This window comes from Thunnus albacares, chromosome 22 (genome assembly GCF_914725855.1).
Source record: "Thunnus albacares chromosome 22, fThuAlb1.1, whole genome shotgun sequence".
NCBI lineage: Eukaryota > Metazoa > Chordata > Actinopteri > Scombriformes > Scombridae > Thunnus > Thunnus albacares.
The window spans coordinates 21,696,033-21,716,612 of NC_058127.1; the positions used below are offsets into that span (position 1 = coordinate 21,696,033).

General features: G+C 42.1%; 1 protein-coding gene across 3 annotated transcripts in view; it reads left to right on the plus strand.

The window, feature by feature from the left end:
• Positions 1-20,580, plus strand: part of dock11 (dedicator of cytokinesis 11) — a 67,601-nt gene that overhangs the window by 19,334 nt on the left and 27,687 nt on the right. For 2 of the 3 annotated variants that reach the window (XM_044340614.1, XM_044340616.1), the window contains exons 13-36: positions 2,048-2,170; positions 2,289-2,371; positions 2,814-2,936; positions 3,122-3,198; positions 3,992-4,176; positions 4,342-4,407; positions 6,961-7,053; positions 8,216-8,339; positions 8,519-8,631; positions 8,943-9,026; positions 9,144-9,233; positions 9,781-9,902; positions 10,005-10,074; positions 10,224-10,349; positions 10,647-10,718; positions 11,155-11,301; positions 11,772-11,855; positions 12,311-12,422; positions 12,836-12,874; positions 14,228-14,409; positions 15,394-15,507; positions 16,078-16,153; positions 17,066-17,154; positions 18,537-18,657. In XM_044340614.1, the coding sequence (XP_044196549.1) occupies positions 2,048-2,170; positions 2,289-2,371; positions 2,814-2,936; positions 3,122-3,198; positions 3,992-4,176; positions 4,342-4,407; positions 6,961-7,053; positions 8,216-8,339; positions 8,519-8,631; positions 8,943-9,026; positions 9,144-9,233; positions 9,781-9,902; positions 10,005-10,074; positions 10,224-10,349; positions 10,647-10,718; positions 11,155-11,301; positions 11,772-11,855; positions 12,311-12,422; positions 12,836-12,874; positions 14,228-14,409; positions 15,394-15,507; positions 16,078-16,153; positions 17,066-17,154; positions 18,537-18,657 (2,515 nt within the window). The remainder of the gene's footprint in view (positions 1-2,047; positions 2,171-2,288; positions 2,372-2,813; positions 2,937-3,121; positions 3,199-3,991; positions 4,177-4,341; positions 4,408-6,960; positions 7,054-8,215; positions 8,340-8,518; positions 8,632-8,942; positions 9,027-9,143; positions 9,234-9,780; positions 9,903-10,004; positions 10,075-10,223; positions 10,350-10,646; positions 10,719-11,154; positions 11,302-11,771; positions 11,856-12,310; positions 12,423-12,835; positions 12,875-14,227; positions 14,410-15,393; positions 15,508-16,077; positions 16,154-17,065; positions 17,155-18,536; positions 18,658-20,580) is intronic. The other variant, XM_044340615.1, reaches the window with a different exon arrangement.

Here is a 20,580-nt window from a genome sequence, read left to right on the forward strand (position 1 = left end):
CCCGGGTCGGATGAAGTAATAAGCGACCAGGTGATGGATTCCCCGCTGAGACTGCGACGACTGTATGATGGCGCCCTTAACCCAAATTCACCATTCTTGATTTCTGTCATATCGATTTCTCCCTTCTAACCAAAGCGCTGTTTTTTTTTTTTTTTCCCCCATTGTCATGCCATTGTGGTATTTCCAGATGGCGAACGTGTCTCCAGACAATGCTTGGTCCACGTCCAGCCTTTAAACACTCTGAAGGGATCCACATGCAACCTCGGCATAGCTCATTCAAGCAGCATTTGCGAGCAATTACAGAATCTCTTTGTTTTGCCAGTTTCTGATACGAGCTCTGCGCCCGGTGATGTAAGCTTCATGTCTCGTCACTTCTCTCTGCCGTGTTTTAAGTCCAGAGTTTATTTAGGAAAGAATAATGCCCATGTGTGAGTGTTACACTTGGCTCAGGGTTCTGGCCTTGTGCAAACTCCTGCAGGTGCTGTGAGATAAACATACACGCACATACACACACACACACACACACACACACGGTCTGTCGCTCACCTCTGTTTGCTCGGTCCATTAATGAGATTAAATAAGTCAATATGACTGTAGTCTGTAGTAAATTAGCTGCAGCCAGGTTATAAAACGCACACAGTGTAGTCAAATACACACTTTCCATTTCCATGAAGAGAGACTATCACAGCAACAGAAAACACAAACAACTTTATAGGTGAGAATGTTCGATCAGGGAGAGTCACGAGCACTCAGAGCAGAAACAGTATTTCCGTTCCAAGCCGGTCTAATTTATGGACTTGATGTTAGATTCTGCCAACCCACACACACACACACACACACACACACAAACACAAACATAGCAGGCTCTACCTCTGTGATTAGTGTGCTATTATAGCTCAGTTGACCACAGTTTAATTTAGGTGCATTGGGTGTGGTCCAAGGACAAGAGCCTCCACCTCTCGCATCTCTCCGCCGCCATCAGCAGCAACTCTCCGGAGGCCACAACCCTCGCTTCCAGTTCATCACATAATTCACAAATCTAATAAATTTTTTTTTCGAGTGCGAGCGAGGAGTCGTAGCTTTATTCTCTCCAGCTAGAGACCAACAGTAGCACAGCGGTTTATGTTCACAGAAAGGCTGCTGACACAGTTTGTGAGCTCTTCTGGGGAATCTAATGGTAATATGTTAATTTTAGGAGCTTTTTTTTTTTTTCTCCGCAGTGTGCAAAATGTGACAAATCATAGTGTCAAAGATTGTAAGCAGAAGCATGTGTGTGTGTGTGTGTGGCTGTGTTTGTTAGTGAAGGAGGGCTGATGGAAGAGGATGGGCAGTATTATGGCTTGGAGTGAAACCAAGGTGTGTGTCTCTCTGACTGTGTGCTCGTCTCTTCAAAGTTGTGTATTATTAATGCGCAGTTTGTGATGTCGACATCTATTTTGATTTAAAGCCTTTTAGCCGGTATGGCTCCTGCGGTAGAGTCACTCAGTTTCATTACTTATGCAGCAACTTTTTTCCAAAATGATTTCCTGCTGCATCTTCCTACGTGATAGCTTTTGTTCCCAAAAACCTCAACGGGAGTTCTTTTTTCTTTCTTAGAGTGTGTACGTGTGTATGTCAGTATGCACAGTATGTTCTTGCCCGAATGAAAGTTCGGTCCCCATGAGATTGTTTGTGTGAACTGACACTACCCGTTTAAGAACAGCCCCATCTCACCACACCAAAAATAGACGTGAGCCCCATGTGGTTTTCCTGACTAACTTTAGCCAACATCAGCCACTTCCTCTGAACTTGCCTTGTAGAGGAGCAGAAAGTTGAATTTAAAAATGACGTTTTAAAGTTTTGAATCGCTGATGATGGCCTGTTTATTTGAGTCCCCGGTAGTTTGGCTGATTTTCTCCCCAGATCCATGGAAAATCTCAGAGGGAGGGTCATAGGGAAAGACACTCACAGTTTGCCAATTCAAATAAGAAAATACACAGAACTTGTTGTTTACTGTATCATCGCTAATTAACCTCCTCTCACTCCCTTTTCTCCCATTCTCCTCCAGGGTATTTTTTCAGTAACCAACCCCCACGCCGACATCTTTCTGGTGGCGCGTGTGGAGAAGGTGTTGCAGAACGGCATCACCCACTGCGCCGAGCCATACATCAAGACCTCTGACATCAACAAGGTGACGTATAGCTGATGAAAGCAACAGTGATCTTTCCCAGGATAACATTCTGTCTTCTCCTCCATATTGATTTTTTTTTTTGTGTGTGTCCCGTTTGTTTTCTCTCATGTCTCCCCAGACTGCTCAGAAGGTACTCAAAGCTGCCAAACAGACGTGCCAACGCCTGGGCCAATACAGGATGCCATTTGCTTGGGCTGCCAAGTAAGACAGGAATAATGCATGAGTCACAATATTACCCAGTAATAAAGCTGTTTAGATTCGCCTTTGGAATGACCTACAAATACATTGAAATATATCAGCATGATAAGATCATGCATTGCATATAAAACTTAAAGTCTATTCATTTATAATGGACGTATACATTTTGCACATCCTCTAAATGCTTCAGCAGGTTTCCAGTAGGAATGAAAAACAAGGTTCAGCTGATATTTCATACCACGGTATTCGAAATATTGGGACCGAAACTGATTTTGAACCAAGTGAAAAGCTTTTTATTTAAACCCAGGACATGTTGGATTCATCACAGCAGCCTGATAAATGACACCGACACAGTCTAAACTTTCTCGAAATCATCCAGCTGAAGATAAATGGGTCTAGAAAACACTGTAGGTCGGCGCTGTCGTCACGTGTCGCGTCTTTCCAGGCAGGTGTTCAAAGACGCTCAGGGCAGTCTGGACATGGACGGGAAGTTTTCTCCTCTCTACCGCCAGGACAGCAGCAAGATCTCCACTGACGACATCATCAAGCTGCTGGCTGACATCAGGAAGTGAGTCATCATCACTCTTCTGCTATTTTAGCTTAGTTACCGTAGCAATAAACATTCATCCTGTTGCAAATTAATGCATGTGTAAGCGTATATTTTAACATGGTATTGCATAGGAGACAGTGCTGTGCGTTGCTATACAACTCGATCGCACCTTCTTATTTTGAATCTCTTTTTTTCCACATCAGACCTGAGAAGAGCAAACTCCCGACCATCCCCGGACAGCTGAACGTTACCATCGAGTGTGTCCCACCTGACTTCTCAAGTATGTTTCAGTCCTAAACACTCGTCTTATCCTAACATTTGTCTCTCTGTAACAGTGAAGTCGAGTGCCCACTTTGAAAACATACTGACCACTTAAACAATAGAGAAGAGAATGATTTGTCACTCATTCTTTACACTGAGATAAAACGCATCATTTAGATGAAATGACTCTTAAAACCTGCACTGCTCAGCTATGTGAGCCCTCTGTGGTCGATTTCTTCATCACTAAGATTACAATCAAACAATAGTGCAAAGACCAAAACTGTGGTTTCCTCACTACGCATGTAACAAAATATGCCTGTTCCTTACAAACCATGCAATAAAGAAGTGCAGTTAAAGAGCACAAAGCTGAAGGGAGAGAGAGAGAGAGATATGCTGACAACTGTAAACTGGCAGTTTTGGGGTCACAAAGGAAGCGTGGAGGAAGCGTTTTGGGTGACGGAGTGCGCCCATGTGCGGGAAAGAAGCATGATGTGTTTTAATTTTAGGAGGTATAATAAAAGATAGACCACAGCATCCTGCATCAATGGCAGCAGTTGAAGAAGTGCTCAGAAACCCTGCCAGAAAGTAGTTAAGATAATTGTAAATAAGATGTAACTGTAGCTTTCTGCGCGGCCCAAAGCCTTGTACACTTGATTTGCACGGTCTCAGCTGTTTTTATAATCGATATCCTTACGTGACTTTTACATCGCTCACAAACGCACCGAATGACCCCTGAGGTGACTACTCGGGATAGAACAAGAACACAGCAGCGGAGGTTCGGTGTTCCTTAACCGGCGTGCTCTGTCCCTCAGATACGGTGACTTCATCTTACATTCCCGTGAAGCCCTTCGAGGACAGCTGCGAGCGCGTGTCAGTGGAGGTAGAGGAGTTCCTCCCCGAGGAAGCCAAGTACAACTACCCCTTCACCACCTACAAGAACCAGCTCTACGTCTACCCTCTGCAGCTCAAATACGACAACCAGAAGACCTTCACCAAGGTGTGTGACTCACGATGATGAGGGATGGGTGATGGTTGGAATAAATGCTGAAACCCTGTCAACAAGGATTGGTTTCTGAAGCACATATCACTGATTGGACTCACTCTCACTGATTGTTTACTCGGCCGTGCGCATTGATTTAAAGTAATGTTTTCTCCATGGCAGGCTAGGAACATCGCCGTCTGCATGCAGTTCCGAGATTCAGACGAAGAGGGTGCAGCCCCTTTAAAGGTGAGTTATATGTTCTGTATATGTTGTAATATGTCAGTGATGCGCACATCAGAGTGTCTTCACAGGTCAGTTGTATCCAATTAGCGCTGATCTGATACAGTCCAACAGAATATTAGAGCCACAGAAAACAAGGTTTCACAATCTCAAGATATATAGATCATATTATGTGGAAAAAAAGTTGGAATATTTTGAGGAAAAAAGTTGAAAATTTACAACTACAAACACTAGACATCAACTTACAGGAACAACATCATTCAGAGAGATGAGTGTATGATAGCGTATGATGTTTATGTAACAAAGCCTGCAAAGGGCGATATACATGCACAGATAGCAGAGCATACAGGTAAAAATGAAAAAAGTCAGTTAATATTGTGCAGATAGGTTGAGAGTGAAAAAAGGAAGTGGCGTATGAGATAGAAGAAAGAGGAGGATAGATGGTTTGGGGGATGGAATCAACATGCACTTTTATTTTCAACAGATTTGCAGGAGCCTGGTGCTAATTTCTCAGAAAACAGTAATACTGTCATGAAAACTTGTGGAATGTTCTGAGAGAGATTTGATCAATAGCAGAAGCCTCAAACATGATAAACTTTCCTTTTTTTTATTTTTTTTATTTTTTTTATTGCTTTTCACAAAGTGGAAGTCAGAGTGCAGTTGAGGGGCCAGAAAAGGAAAAAAAGGAAAAGCTTTACAGAAGCTGGTTATTATAGCTGGCAGGAGAAGATAATGAATGGTCACTGTGTGTCTCTCTCCTCTCTCTTCCTCTCCTTTTCTCTCTGGCCACACGTGTCAAATATTTGCGGGTGGAAACAGTCATCAAAGCACGGCGGGTTGTTTTTCTATTCACTCTTCCAGAGGGTAGGAGGAAAAGGAGAAAATTCTTTTGACTCGGACCGCCAAAACATTTACACACGATGCTCTTGATCAAGACAGTCCAGACAAGTCAGACCAGCACGCATCCACGCGTACTATATCTCAGATAGTGCGAGCGCACACACACACACACAGTCTGGTCTCAAACAAGTTGTTTACAAACAATAAGCAGGAGCCAGCAGCGCACCTCTCAGGAGATTTGAATCAGAGGCAAGCGGAAGCTCTGGTAAGATCTGGGTTTTACATAAGACACAAATGTGAAGGAGGGGAAACGCTTTTCAAGCTGTGGGGAAAGCTGAAGATGATTTTCCAGAGGTTGGGATTTAAAAAAAAAAAAAGTATCAATATCAGCTGTTTACAAACTCATATCTATGTCAAATCATCACTGCTCACCAGTCCATCGTGCATTCATAAGCTCAGGTTTGGTTTATTTGTGGGCTTACCTGAAATTGCACTTTGTATACCTGATGATGAAATCGCCAGCGGAGCCAGGAGGAAAATGGGTTTTTAGTCGTGTGTGTGGTACAGACCTTGTATGGACAGAAAAGGTCGTGTGTCAGATAGGATCAGATGCAGCTCCTGCAGCTGTGCTACAACCCTCATCCTGAGTCAGGTAATCAGAACTCCCATCAGCCCCCCACGCCCCACACACTCATGTGAAGGCATCTGAGTGTGTTGTTTTTCCATGGCGGTACTGGTGCGTTAGTCCTACTCTACCGTGTGGTCTGCGCAACAACTGGTTGCTGAAATCTGTGTGACCCCCCCCCCCCCCCCCCTTCCCTCACCGCACCCACCTCCACCTTCTCTTCCAGCTTCCATCCAGGCCGAGCTGAGAATTTGAACTCCGCACCCTGTTTTTTCGCCTCCACCATCCTCCAGGCTCACGTAGTCCTCCCGCAGAGTTGTTTCCCTGATCCCAGCTCCTATCAGTCACAGTTTCAACCAGCTGGCTCGAGATCGCCGTCCTTCCTCTGGCCAGTCCTGCTCATTATCGTTCATTAGGGATGACTACAATTGTTAGCGTCCTAATTACAGGATCGAGCCAACCGTCAGAACAGGTCCGTTTTTTTTTTTTTTTTTTTTTTCCCCATCCCTTTCGTCGCTCCTCATTAGAAGTGTCCTGACCTGGCCGAGCTTGACCTCGCCGCACAGATGAAATTTTTCCCACAAAACCCTTCACGTAGTGGCTGCAGCTCTGATGCAGCACAGAGCTCTAGCTGCACACTGTTTCCTTTGTAGTTTTAGGCTGCATCCATACTGTTCTACTTCCCTTTTGTTAAGAAAAATGGATATTTGTCATTACATGAGTCACAGCGCTGTAAGTGTTCTGTATCATTTGGTTTTCTGTTAACATAGCATCCAGCAGGGGGGGGGGGGTTTGCTGCTGGTTCGTTAAAATAAGGTAAACAGTGCTGTGTATGGCCTGAAAATCTATATAATTTTTCATAATCAGGCACCTCTTGTCTAGTCAGACCTCATGCTTTTTTTTTCTTTTTTTCTCCAGACTTCATTTAAACTGTTGGTGTCTCAAAGATGCATATGATGAAGGGCTGCGCACTCAACCCGTCTTTTCTCTAAATATTGTCTGTAACCACAGATTGCTGAGCACTTACTCACCGCTGTGCTCCACCATCAAACAGCCCAGAGTTTGGTGACTGATGTTGCTTGTTTGCCTTTCAGTGCATCTATGGCAAGCCGGGAGACTCACTCTTCACCAGCAGCACCTACGCAGCCGTCTTGCACCACAATCAGAGCCCAGAGTTTTACGACGAGGTGAGATTACATCCTGGAGCTCACTCATCAGGTTGTTGACTATTGAGTTACATATTAAGAGGAAATGATGATAAGCGCGACTGGAGCAACAACGAATAAAGTTTGATTATTATTTTATTCTCAAATACCCTGAAACTGCTGTGTTCAGTGTTGAAATTCCTCAGCCCAGCACTGAGATAATCCTATAAGTCTGTCTCAGCAGAGAGCTGTGATCTCACACTAGACCAGTCAAACAGTCACACACCCCAGCACACACACACACACACACACACACACAAGAAGCAAGGAGCTCAGTGAAAGAGGTACGGTCAGGATACTGTGAGAGAGGTAGAGCAGAGGGGGTCCATATGGCCCTGATATCAAACGGATTAGGATTTTAAGAGTCCGCCACTTCCCCCCCCTCATACACCCGCATGCATGCATACACACACACACACACACAGAGGCACGCTCACTAGGATTTACCTCCACATGCTTTAGCTTCTTGTCAACTTATGGAGAATTTCTGGCCAAACAGGAAAACAATGCACCAAGAACTCTGACCATCCTTAATAACTTAGTCAGACTGTCATGATCTTATGGATTCCTCCGACTTACTCGAGAGAAACTTCAACACGCTGACTGTCTGACACATTCCCATGTCATAAATTGGAGAGTCATGATATTCATTCATGACATTCTTGAGCAATTCGTCGGGAGTTAGATCTGTATTAGTGGAAAGTCTATTCAGCCGTTCTGTATGTGTCATTTCCTGTGAGTAAATCAATGTGTGCAAGACACATAGAAGTACATTTCCTTGTAGTTGCTGCCCCCTTGTGGACAATATATTTATTGTAGACTTCACCAAAGAATGTTTTTTTTTTTTTGTGTGTGTGTGTTTTCAGGGACTCAAAATCTCACGTGTCAAATTTGAACACATCTACACATGGGTCTGAGAGCTAAATACCACACTCTTTATGGGGAATTTTAAGTTACTCTTCTGCATTCATTAAGGTCAAGAGGTGGGAACTCATCGTGCACAGTAGCCAGCTGAGCAACTAAGATGAATTTTATACCAAATTTGTGGGCCAAAAATCCCCAAACACATGAAACAAATGAAAGAAAAGCGACGATGTGGTGATAATAAACTAAAAAACCCACTGACCTTTTCCACCGTGTGCAGGTAAAGATTGAGCTGCCGGTTCACTTGCATGAGAAACACCACATCCTCTTCACCTTTTACCATATCAGCTGTGAGTCCAGCAGCAAGGCCAGCAGCAAGAAGAGAGAGGGGGTAGAGGCACTGGGTAAGTCTGCACGTGACCACACATGTTCTGTATGTGTGTCACTTAATTGAATTGAATATTAAAACAAAGAAAATAAAGCACAACGCTGATTACATTTTCCATACCGTAAGAGGACTTTTCCCCCTAACCCATGTATAATCTCATCTGCATGTATACTCTGCTCCTGTCATGTGTCCCAGTGGGTTACTCCTGGCTGCCTTTGCTAAAAGACGGGAGGTCAAAATCAGTGGAGCTCCAGCTACCTGTAGCTGCAACCCTGCCCTCCGGGTACCTGTGTCAGGACAGCAGGAAGGTATGCAATTAAAGCAAGACTCAAAGAGGAACACTACATTAGCCACTTTGATATCCAAATCCAGCTAAGACATCCTGTTTGACATCTCTTATTCTCAGTGGTAAAGGAAAACGACGAAGCACAAATGAAAAGCAGTGGATAAAACAGATGTCTGATTCAGTTTTTAGTGCATTCAAAGTCCCAGCTTGTGAGCTAAATGTCCACATGTTAAATTATCACTTTTGGTCAACACTGTGGTGTCTGTCTGACATGTTTGCTCATGTTATGTCTCAATCAAGTAACATGCTACATATTTGTCTGCATTTGAACAGTCCCAACCAGATATCAAGTGGGTGGAAAATGCCAAGACACTGTTCAAAGTGAGAACCCATATAGCATCAACCATATATACTCAGGTAAAACACTTCATTCTTGCACCATTTATCACATAATCACATATATGTGCAGTATGCACAAAGTAGGTGGCATGCAGGGAGTGCGGATGACATTGTATTGTACGGTTTCCTCCGCAGGACCTGCATCTACACAAATTCTTCCAGCACTGCCAGCTGATGAAGACGACATCAGAGGGCAACCAAGCAGAACTCATCAAGTACCTGAAGGTCAGATACTGTGAGGCAGTGCACAGTCAGTTATTTGAGAGCAAGGATCAACTTACAGATATTTATGATGAACAATCAAAAGCTCCCTAACAGCAGCTCCAAACTTTGCAGCTTGCAGTTCTGTATTGTAGTTCAATTATTTTAGCAAGGGCACTAACAGACCCCACATTTCCTCTATAGCTTCTAAATGTCATTGTTTTAGATTTAGATGCTTCAAAGTCATATTTCAAGAAATTTCAGTCAACTCTATAGAAATGCAGAGCACAGCAATGAGCCTGTTTTTTGTTTTAAAATGAGTCAAGAGATCTGCAGGCGGATAAAGTGTTGTATTAGTACTTAAAAATTTTAGCATAAGCTTCTCGAGGAGCTCAAGCTAGCAGAGTGAGTATCCTCTGTAAAAGTTTTAATGTAATTGTTCATAAAAATCCAAGTCAAACTTACCTTTACATGAGCATGGCTCTATTATTGCAGCTGTTTGATTCTTTTTCTCATCCTCCACTAGGTGTCAGCATTCATTTATTTCTTCCTCTTACCCTCCTCCCCACAGTGCCTGCATGCCATGGAGACGCATGTCATCATCAACTTCCTACCTACAGTGCTGATGCAGCTGTTTGAGGTGCTTACAGCAGCAACCAAAGTAGCCCACGATATTGCGGTCAACTCTCTCCGGTCAGTTGTTCACTTGTGTGTAAAGTGTGGTTTCAGCTTGTATTCAATACTGACGCAATTGCTTACAGCGTATCACTGCCTTTCTGTTCTCTGCACCCTCAGTGTTATCATACATATAGTGTCCAGATGTCACGAGGAAGGACTGGAACACTACCTGCGCTCTTTCGTTAAGGTATCACACCAACACAAACACTCCTGCACTGGACCTTCCGTTCAGTACTTGCGAATGGGAAAACTTATAAAATAATTTAGTACTTGTCAGTTTCAGTTTAAAGCGCATCATGTGTGTATGGATCTATTTTTTTTTCCCTCTCTCCTCAGTATGTGTTTGTGACCAACAACCATGCGTCAGGAAACTCGTTGAACACTCACGAGGTGTTGGCCACCGCAGTCACAGCCGTCCTCAAGCAAACTGCTGATTTCAACACCAGCAATAAACTGCTCAAGGTGCGCATCCGCATGACTTACCATCACCCAGTCAGTCCAGTTGTAGCACTGACATTCAACAGCAGGTGGCATACATGCCTATAAAACGACTTATCAGATCCTCAAAACATAGAAGAGTTTCCTGTCCTCTACTGAGAAATCTAATGTCAGCATGTAGCTGCTTGTACTCTGTTTCTCAATTTACTAAGAATTATCTCTGTGACATAGTTCCCTGTCTTCACAATGGCTGTTTTCCCAGGAAGGCTGCATGAAATATGTAGTAGTCTGACATCAATCATCTTTTATCCCTCTCTGTAGTACTCCTGGTTCTTTTTTGAAACCATGGCTAAATCCGTGGCCCTGTACCTGCAAGAGGACAACCGCATTAAGGTTGGTATTTAGCGGTTTCTGCTTCCATCATGCAATTAAGATTAAGAGCACTGCGTCTGTGTGTCTAAATGTCTGTGTCTGGCATGGATATCACAAGCAAACAAGACATTTAAACAAATCACACACACACACTCAAAGAGAGAGCGGGTGACTCGCACTAAATCATTAAACTTTGTATATATTCCACATTCTGATGCCATGGGTCTGCATTTCATCTGGGTCCAAAGCAGCAGTGCTAGTTCAGCAGTGCTGCTGTTAAGAAAAACTTTGATCCATGTTATGAGAAAATATGTACTTTAAAGTTAATTGTAAACACTGCTAATGTGTCCTTTATAATATTTCTGTTTATTTAATACTTTACATTTTAACCTTTTTTTTTTTTTTTTAATGCCTTCAAGTCAAGTGATCTATCATTGTGTCCCGACCATCTCCTCAGATGCCGCGGGCCCAGCGATTCCCCGACAGTTTCCACCAGGCGCTCCAGTCCCTGGTGTTGTCCATCATGCCGCACATCACCATCCGCTACATGGAAATCGCAGAGGAAGCCCGCTGCATCAACCTGAGCCTGGCCAATTTCATCAAGGTCTGAACCCCAAACGTACACGAAACATTTGACGTTTGACAGCAGAAGCACAAACACTGAGAATGGGCTTTCCAGTGAAGTAGGAGACGTCTTTGGACCGGCAGATAAACTTTAGAAATTAAAATGATTTGCATATTCATAGATAATATTCAGAATTTCTAACGAGGTAATTTAGCTTTATTGTCGAAAAACAATATTAGACTCAAATTATCATTCAAAGCAGAGTCTTTTCACATGGAGGGAATGTTTAGCTTACAAAAGTCTGTTTAGCGGGCGGGATTTTTCTGTGAAATGTCCTGACTGAGATATTTTTATGGTTTCTAAGTGCCCAAAAATACTTCGCTGGGGCCCGTGACACATCTGCTTTTCCTTCATAGCACAATAGCTCTATTGTGATTTATTTGTTTTGTCACCATACATACACCGTGCCTCAGCAGCACATGTCATAACCATTCTTCTTCTTTCCTCAGAGGTGCCTGACCTTCATGAACAGGAGCTTTGCCTTCGGTCTGGTCAATCACTACATGCGTCATTTCAGTCTCAAAGATCCCAAGGTACATGGCCTGACACAGTGGGCCAACACACTCAGTAAGAAAGTACTGCAGGTGCAATTTAGGGAATATCTATATAGATCCAACGTCACCTGACAAGAGAAAAGGAAGACTAAGACGACCACATTTTTTTGCTGGCAAACTGACAACAGCACTGAGCTACAGCTGCATTACCTGTTATGTTACCTGAAGTGCAGAGTCATGTATCTAATCCGGCCACATCGTGCTGTTTCTCACACTCTATCTCTATTTCTGTATCAGCAGCACATTTGACTAACAAATCGAACCAACACAGCAGCCCGGCAGGCTTTGTTTCTTAAACAGCAGCAACGAGGATTATATGTGAACAATGAGGAGAACTATGTTCATGCACCGAGGTGGTTGACAGAAATTTGCATGCGCCCGTGCAGAGCGTGCAGAGCACACACACACTCACGCATGTATGTTTGCCGCCACAGGTGCTGACTGAAATGAAGTTTGATTTCCTGATGACAGTGTCTAACCACGAACACTTCATCCCTCTCAACCTGCCCATGGCGTTCGGGCGCACCAAGCTGCAGAGGGTACAAGGTGAGAGTCGGCTATCATTTCCCGCTTTTACCATTGAATGCATTATTCTCCCTACCACACATGTAACCACTGACTAGCTTCACATGACCCCATCCCCCCCCTCCCCTCCAAACTCCTCACCGACCCCTTTCTGACCCGCATCCAACACACTGATCCCCTCTATTAACCTGCCTGATTGGTTTGACCAACGCATACACAAGTCTTTTAATTAAACAGGTGGCAAATCCCACCTACTCTGACCTCTACCTGCTTATCCATAGTTGTTGATACATGTTTTATACAACCACAAGTGAGAAGCAACCAACTGTATGCTGTGGAAATGCTGCATGGATTGTTTACAGTTTTACCCCCTCCGATTTCTTTATTTTTACTCCCCTTCCTCTCTGTTTTTTGTGTTTTTTGCTTGTGGTCAGATTTTATTCCGTATGCGACGGAGCTTTTTGGCCCAGTAGGTAGGTGACTCTCACCGCACCATACTGTTCGTCAGCGTTCGCTGTCGTAAGCAAACACCTGCACCTCTTTGCTCTGACCTGCACTAACCCGCCGTCCTGTCAGCTCCCCTTTTTTTTTCCCCTCACAGGGCACCCATTCACTCGCACTCACACAAGCACAACGCTAACGCTAGGGTAACGCTGTCACTCGTCCGCCGGGGCAGGGGGGGGCCTTTAGCCTGTGTGTGGTGGAAGAGGGGTGCTTGGCTGTTGTGGGAATCAACTGACCCTCTTCTCTTAATGCGGAATCGAGTCGAAAGTTGTGAACATCAGGTTGAGACATCTTTCATGAAGCTGCGGTTTCTCTCTCCTGCAGTTTGTGTCTGTTATCTCTGCCTCTCTGTTTCTCTCTCTCTCTCTCGGTCTTCCTGTCTGTCTCCGTCATTAGAGAAGATAACTGCAGATGGTTCCTCAGTGCAGTAATAACATTAACAAAGCCTTGGTGTAAAAATGTACGTCATTGCCTCTGTTGAAATAGACAACTTCTCATTTCTAGCCGCACCTCTCTGATTCCTGTTTCATTGCTCTCTCTAAATATATACAGAATCAAAATTTCCATCATTACACATTTCCTCATGTGGGTAATGAGTATGAAGCTGAAATCCTCTTTTTTGTGTGTGAGAGTGTGTGTGCGGGGTGTGGAAACATTGAACACTGAATGACTATATTGCGTGTCTTGTTGAGACTGGTTTTCATTGTTGCATTTTGTATGATTTGAATTTCTCATAATACTTATTATACTGCAAGTAAAATTCATACTTTATGTGGAACTATATATCGATAGGGCTGCAACTAACGATTGTTTTCCTTATTGATTAATCTGCGGGTTATATTCTCGATCAATCATTTAGTCTATCAAATGTTAAAAAATAGTGACAAATGTCATTCACAGTTTCTCACGGTCCACAGTCATGTCTTCAGTTTGCTTGTTTTTTCTGACTAACAGTTCAAAACATCAAGATATTCAATTCACTGTCATATATGACAAAGAAAAAACAGCAAATTATCACACTCGAGAAGCTGGAAGCAGAAAATGTTTGGTTGCTTGAAAATGACTAAAATGATTCATCGATTATCACAATAGCCGCTAATTAATTTTCTGTCAATCAACTAATCAATGAATCGACTAATTGTTGCAGTTCTAGTTGCTTTCTAACTTTATGTACCAGCTGGTTATGGCTTTAACAGGAAGCACAACAGTTATAAGATTTTAATATTGGGACATTTCTGAAGTCAATATTTCAGTCTATCAGAGTGTCACAATATCGTAGTCCTTGCTGAAGTACTGACACTTCCCGTCTGGCCCAACCACAGAGCAGAGTCTGGAGTTCAGCCTGACAGAAGAATACTGCCGAAACCACTTCCTAGTGGGTCTGCTGCTGAGAGAAGTGGCTGAGGCCTTGCAACAAGGGCCTGAGATCAGACAGCTGGCCGTGAGCGTTCTTAAGAACCTCCTCATTAAACACGCCATGGATGACCGCTACACAGCATTCAAGGTGAGAGAGAGAGAGAGAGAGAGAGAGAGAGTGTGTGTGGAGCTGGTGGCAGCTGTCACTGACTGAAGGAAGATGAGAGTTCAGAGACAAGAGAATGAGACATGGGAAGAGGTTGAAAACCACAGAGAGGGAAGAACAAAGACTAATTGCTCAGATTATCATACTTACGTGCATTAGTGCTCATAAATAAGACATGACAAATGCAGTGACTTGACATTTATCGTCTTGTCAAATTCTAATAAGAGTTTTCATCTATTATTAGAAACTCATCAACTCAAAAATTTTGAAGTCAACTTTTCTCAGTAATCATGCAAGACTATACCTTATTTTGTCTTTTTAAAATTTAAATTATGCTCCTCTTCATCGGCCTCCCATTGTTCCAACTGTTCAAAAAAAACAGTCTATTTTTTCACCTGTCATTTCATGCTTATGTAAATCATGCATAAATAATTTTGCTTCAGTGCTATAAGTTCAGCTGCATTCATTTCTAAAAAAAAAATAAATAAAATAACGCTCCCAGGATATGTTGAAGCCATTGAAGTGTGACAACCGTAAACATTGTCTCCACTCAATACAATGCAGGCTTTTTGAATCAGAAGTCAGTGTTTGCACGCAAGAAGTTAATGTTTGATGTGACAAGTTTGACACAGTTCACCCTCTGTACATACGATAAACTGCAGTTTAACTGTGTGTTCACCTGTGTGACACTAATGTCTGTTATGCAAACAAGCCTTTGTATGCAGGCACCATCGATAGCAGCTCTGGACAGATGGCTTTTGAGTAGTGTGTTTTTAAGGGCAGACAATAACTGTATTTAACATCAGCCTGCAGTCTCATAACACTGCTGATCTTTTGTCGAACGTCTTTTGTCTGCCTCAATAACTTCATATCATCGCCACTCATCAGCATTCACGCATAGTTTTGCCAGTGTCATCATTGCATTTATTATTAAAAAAGCTCATCTAGTCATATTTAATATTTCAGAACCAGCAGGCCAGGATCTGTTTGCTCTACCTGCCACTGTTTGAGCTGCTCTACCAGAACTTGAAGCAGCTGTCCGCCCCACCGCACACCTACAGCCCTGGACTAGGCCTGAATGTGAGTCTCCTCGCAACCCTGGACTTCCACTGCGGGGTTACTTAGTTCTTTGTTACTGTTGTCTAATGCAGACTTGTTACATTGATATCTGCTCCTATTAAAATGTCTTAAATCCAGAAAAGAACGTTTCAAGCCCAGATTGGCTGATCAATCGGTACAGTGTGTTGACACAGGAACATTAATTCAATCACAGAGGAATCTTCAGGGGGGTTCAAAGGGAAGTTTCATTCAGTGGAACTTTATTTCTGGTACAGAGAAATCTTGGTCCCAGCTGGGGCTTGTCACATACTTTTCTGGATGTAATTAAAAGGAAATTTTAACAAGAGCATATGATGAGATTTGTTTTCACTTTGATCTTCCGGTTTTAATATACTTCAGATGAAATCTACCGTGCGGTCCAACTGTATAGTCTGTACCTTGATGATAGACTGTCATTCAATGAGGTTTGGACTTCTGATGCTGTGTATTGTTCAGTTTGAACATTACTCCAGTTTTCCATGACTAAAGCCTGATGTAAGCATTCAGTATGTAACAGTTTACATGAACAGCTTTCATCTTGTGTTTGTCAAGGGCTCCAGAGATGACCTGATATCAACCAGCTCCACAGACAGCAGGAGAATCAGCACTGCAATAGAGAAAGACCATGGTGAGTTCAGAACTGCAGATACTGCACAGCACATACAGCATCTGGTCTCTTCCTGTTTACAGATCGGCCATTACAGACGCCCTCACCACCACGGCTACACAGTAATATTTATGTACACACAACTTGATCCATTAGCAGCGCTTTCTCCATTAGCAGCAGTTGTGTGCTACGCAGAGCGTGCTGTACCTTGTTTTTTTTTTTTTTGTTCTTTATTTGTCACTTGCCCGAGGCTGACCTTTATGTGATGATTTAGGCATTTTAGTTTTGAATGCCATATGCTGTTGACATGAGCTGATGTCAAGGTGAAAGCAGAAATCAAGGGAGGACAAGGACATCACAGCAATAAGTGGAAAAATGCAGTAAAAAACACTAATTAAAAACATAGTAAAGATGGAATAGAATAACTGAATCCTTTGAGGCAACCAGCTGCACATTGTACCCATAAATAATTGTTTGTTTGTAAAAATCTATTTAGTCTGGCACTTCCATAAAGTCAGGGGGTGGGCATCACAAGAGACGGATTTAAAATAAACAATGGTCAAAATCAACAGCAGATGCCGAGATGGACTAAAGAGTCACTAGTATTAATCCTACACACACTTCTTATAATGCAACTCTGTGGCTTCTTTTCCTCTGAGACATAGAGGATCGTTTTCAGACTTCACAAAGCTCATCCTTAACCACAGAAGTTAGATCTGATTTCACAGGCTCAGTCGCATTCCCTGTGAACAGGAAATGATGGTGCTGTGTAGAATCAGTGGCGTCCCCTTTTTAACAAATGATCTGTAAATATTTGTTTATCAGCCAATTATCAATCATATATCAATTGGAAGTGCCACCCAGCCTAATACAGTACTGAAGGGAGTCTCAGTGCGATTTTATTTCAACAATACTGTACTGTGTTGGCTTCAGGTCTGCCAGCTCAGAATGGGCATGTTGTGAGGAGAGAGGACTCCAGAAGCTCTCTGTTTATGGATCCGGGAACACCAGACAGCATTGAGGTGAGAGCATTTCACATCACAGCCCAGCACGACCTGACATACACTCGCTTCGCTTCAGATTAAAGACTGAAAAATCCACTTGTACTGATCTGTTGTGTCGATCATTTTGTATGAGATTTGTACACTTGTGTTAATAATCAGTGAGCTAAGGCACATGCCAGGTATACACGGTTTTGAATCCAAATCTGAAGTCTGTATTTCTGACAACAAATTGTCATGGAAATAAGTTTGAGACAATCCTTCATGTTCCTGCTGTTCAGATGTGAGACATTAAATGTGAAGGAGCCACAGTAGAGAGAAAGATTGCCATTGTTTAATATTTTAATTATTTTGATATGGCCCCTGCCCTATACTTAGAGACACCACATGTTAAATGTTGAAATTAAAAAATATTAATAGGTTTATACTGGAAAACATGCAGGCTTCGTGTAAACACAGGCTTCCCCCCTAGTTTGATGCTAGATGCTGAGTGTGCATGTTCTGTCTGGTCATGCATCCAGATGTTGAGTATAGACAGACTGGAGTGGATTAATTTAATCTGTATAAATACTTGCAGCACACCGTCTCAGGTTCATGGTTGCTGGTGAAACAGTTAAAGTTGCTTCATTGATGCAATATTAGGTCACTTCTTGTTCAAGCTTCCTAAACTTTAGTCATTACATAAACTCGCACTTGTTTGCTTGCAAAACTCAGATAGTTCCATGATGTAAACAATTTATGGTCATTTTGACAAAAATATTTATTGCACTGGAAGAGCTTTTTTTTTTTTTATTTTCTTGAAGTTTTGTGTGGATCATATGTGGACAGAAAAATTTAAAGAAGCTCTTCTCACAGACTTTACACCTTTTCATGGACTTTTTCTCTCGCTAGAGAAGTACTATGCAGTCCATTTACCAACAGAGCACCAAATATGTATTCATCTGCAGCTGAAAATAGTCCTCAACAAATGCACTATTCACTGCTGTTTGCATGAAGTTTGCTAGAAAACTGAAGTGCCCAGCTGTTTTAGGAATTGCAGAGACTTTTATTTTTTTTAAGTGCAGTGCTGTGTCTTTCTTTAAAGATGACACTCGGTATGTGTGACCAGATTTTAAAAAATGTACCTCTTCAGTAGGATCAAATTAAGAGACAGTCTATCACATTGTTGGTTTTGGTCTTCGACAAAACCATCAATAGAATTGACAATAAGAAAAAAAACTGAAGACTGCTCATATGGTTTTCATCGGTTAGTCATATGGTGCAGTTTTCTCGTGAAGAGTGATGTTTTTCGTAAAACTTTGTACCTTTTTGATCTTACCAAAGGCAGAAAATGAATAGTCTGGCTGTATCAACTTTATTTGAGCACTGAATGTGCTTTGTTTATGTGTTGTGCTTTGTTCCAGCTGCAGAGACGTGGCTCCACCATGAGCAGTAGCACGATGCCTCCCATTGGCAGACTGGGACATTATGAGATCAAGGGTCTCCTTCTTTCCTTCCTGCACATCGTCAAGACCTTGTCAGAGGGTCAGTGATGACCTATACCCCTACTGTACAGACAGACCTTCATTCACCATGCACAGGATATGACATAACTATCCCTTGGGGCCCTATCTTACACCCAGCACAAAGTGGCGCCAAGCGCAACGCAATTGTCTTTGCTATTTTAAGACTGACGCAGTTATCATTTTCCCATCCAGCACCCATCTGAGCGTCCATGCGTGTGTTGGTCTTAAAATGAGGTGTGGTCAGGCACATTGTTGGCGCATTGCTATCTTGAGGCAGTGGAAAGTGATTGCGCGATTGACCAACAAAAACCTGGTCTGAAGTCAATGGCGCCGTGTCTCACTGTAATTTTAAAGCTATAATATCTTAACTATTCCACATTACAATGTCTAAAAACTAGACCTGTGTTATATATTTTGTTGAGTTGTGTACTTACATTATCCCAAATGTTTCCAACAATTTCCAAACCCAGAGAAATCTGTAATTTTAATCAAGGTAACAGTCCGTTTCATTTGGTCACCTGTCAATGGCATCATACCCCTCTAGAGTATACGTGCACAAGATGCATGCGTTGGTGTTGTGTTTGTCCGCTACAATTGCATCTACCATAGAACATACACCTACAAGATAATAAATCGGCATTGTGGCTGTTTGCCACAATGGCGTCTACCAAAGAGTACAGTATATGCATACAAGATAATATGTTGGCGTTGTGTTTGTTTGACAGACACTGTAATAAATTGACTTTTGTTCAGTTTTAAGCCACATTTTTATGATAAACTTTTTAGGTCTTGGTCATTTTTAACTATATCTTTTAACCGGATGAAGGATTTTAGTCATCAGACATCGGAGGTCCTGTGCTCGCCAAATCGTCAGAGAAATATATATATATATATATATATATATATGTATATATATATTTAACCTGAAACAGCTTTATTCTGTATTTTTATGGTTTTAATCATGCAGATAATTCAGCTCCCAGTAAAAACATCCTTAACGACAAACACTGGAGTAATCCAAACCTGAAGAAGCTGGTTGTTTAACAAGACAACATCTCCCATGATCCCACACTACTTCACACCATCATCACACTCCATCTTTTGTTATTGTTTTGATTGAGAGACCCCTAGCAGATGAAATTACATATTGTGCGTTTAAGGGCACACTATTGGCCTACATAGACGGGTGCAAAACGCATGTACACTCTGCTTGTTACACACACAGACGCACAACAGCGCACAAACATGCAAAAGATTACAAATAAAAGGATTACAATGTGAAAGATTATTATTGTGTACATCAACATATTTTATAAAATACATGTCATAATGGTCAGTCATAATATTTATTAGAATTATCTAATCGCAGTAATGACAGATGAAATTGTCTAATTATTTGACCAAATGGTGGCAAAACATGTAGGTATTTAAACAGACCCGTCAGGTTGAGGGTGTTTGTCAAATGAATGTCAACAACGGATCAAACACAGATCGACTTTCCTGCTCCATCAATACATGATGACATGAGGAACACATGAGGAAATAAATGAGGTGAAAACAATGATTAAACTAAAGAAGGAAATAAATCTGCACAGCTTCTAGCTGCTGCCAGCGGCAGGATCAACATCTTGGAGAGCTGATCAAGTCCTGATAACTGTTAATGATTCTTTAAATGATTAAAAAATATGATTTTGAACAATATTTAACAAATATTCTTTAACATTTTTGAGAGTACAGTGATCATACTCCATGACTGAACAAAACGATTTTAAAGAAACCAAAGCTGTAATTAAAAAAAAATAAACCTTTTCAAAAAACAAATGAAAATACAGTTGCAACAAATGAATGAACAGGATCTTAAACTAGTGGTCTGGGGCCACGTGAGGGTTGAGGAGTAGCAGGGGCCAGTGTGCTCGTTATGGATCGTGCGTCACATACCTCC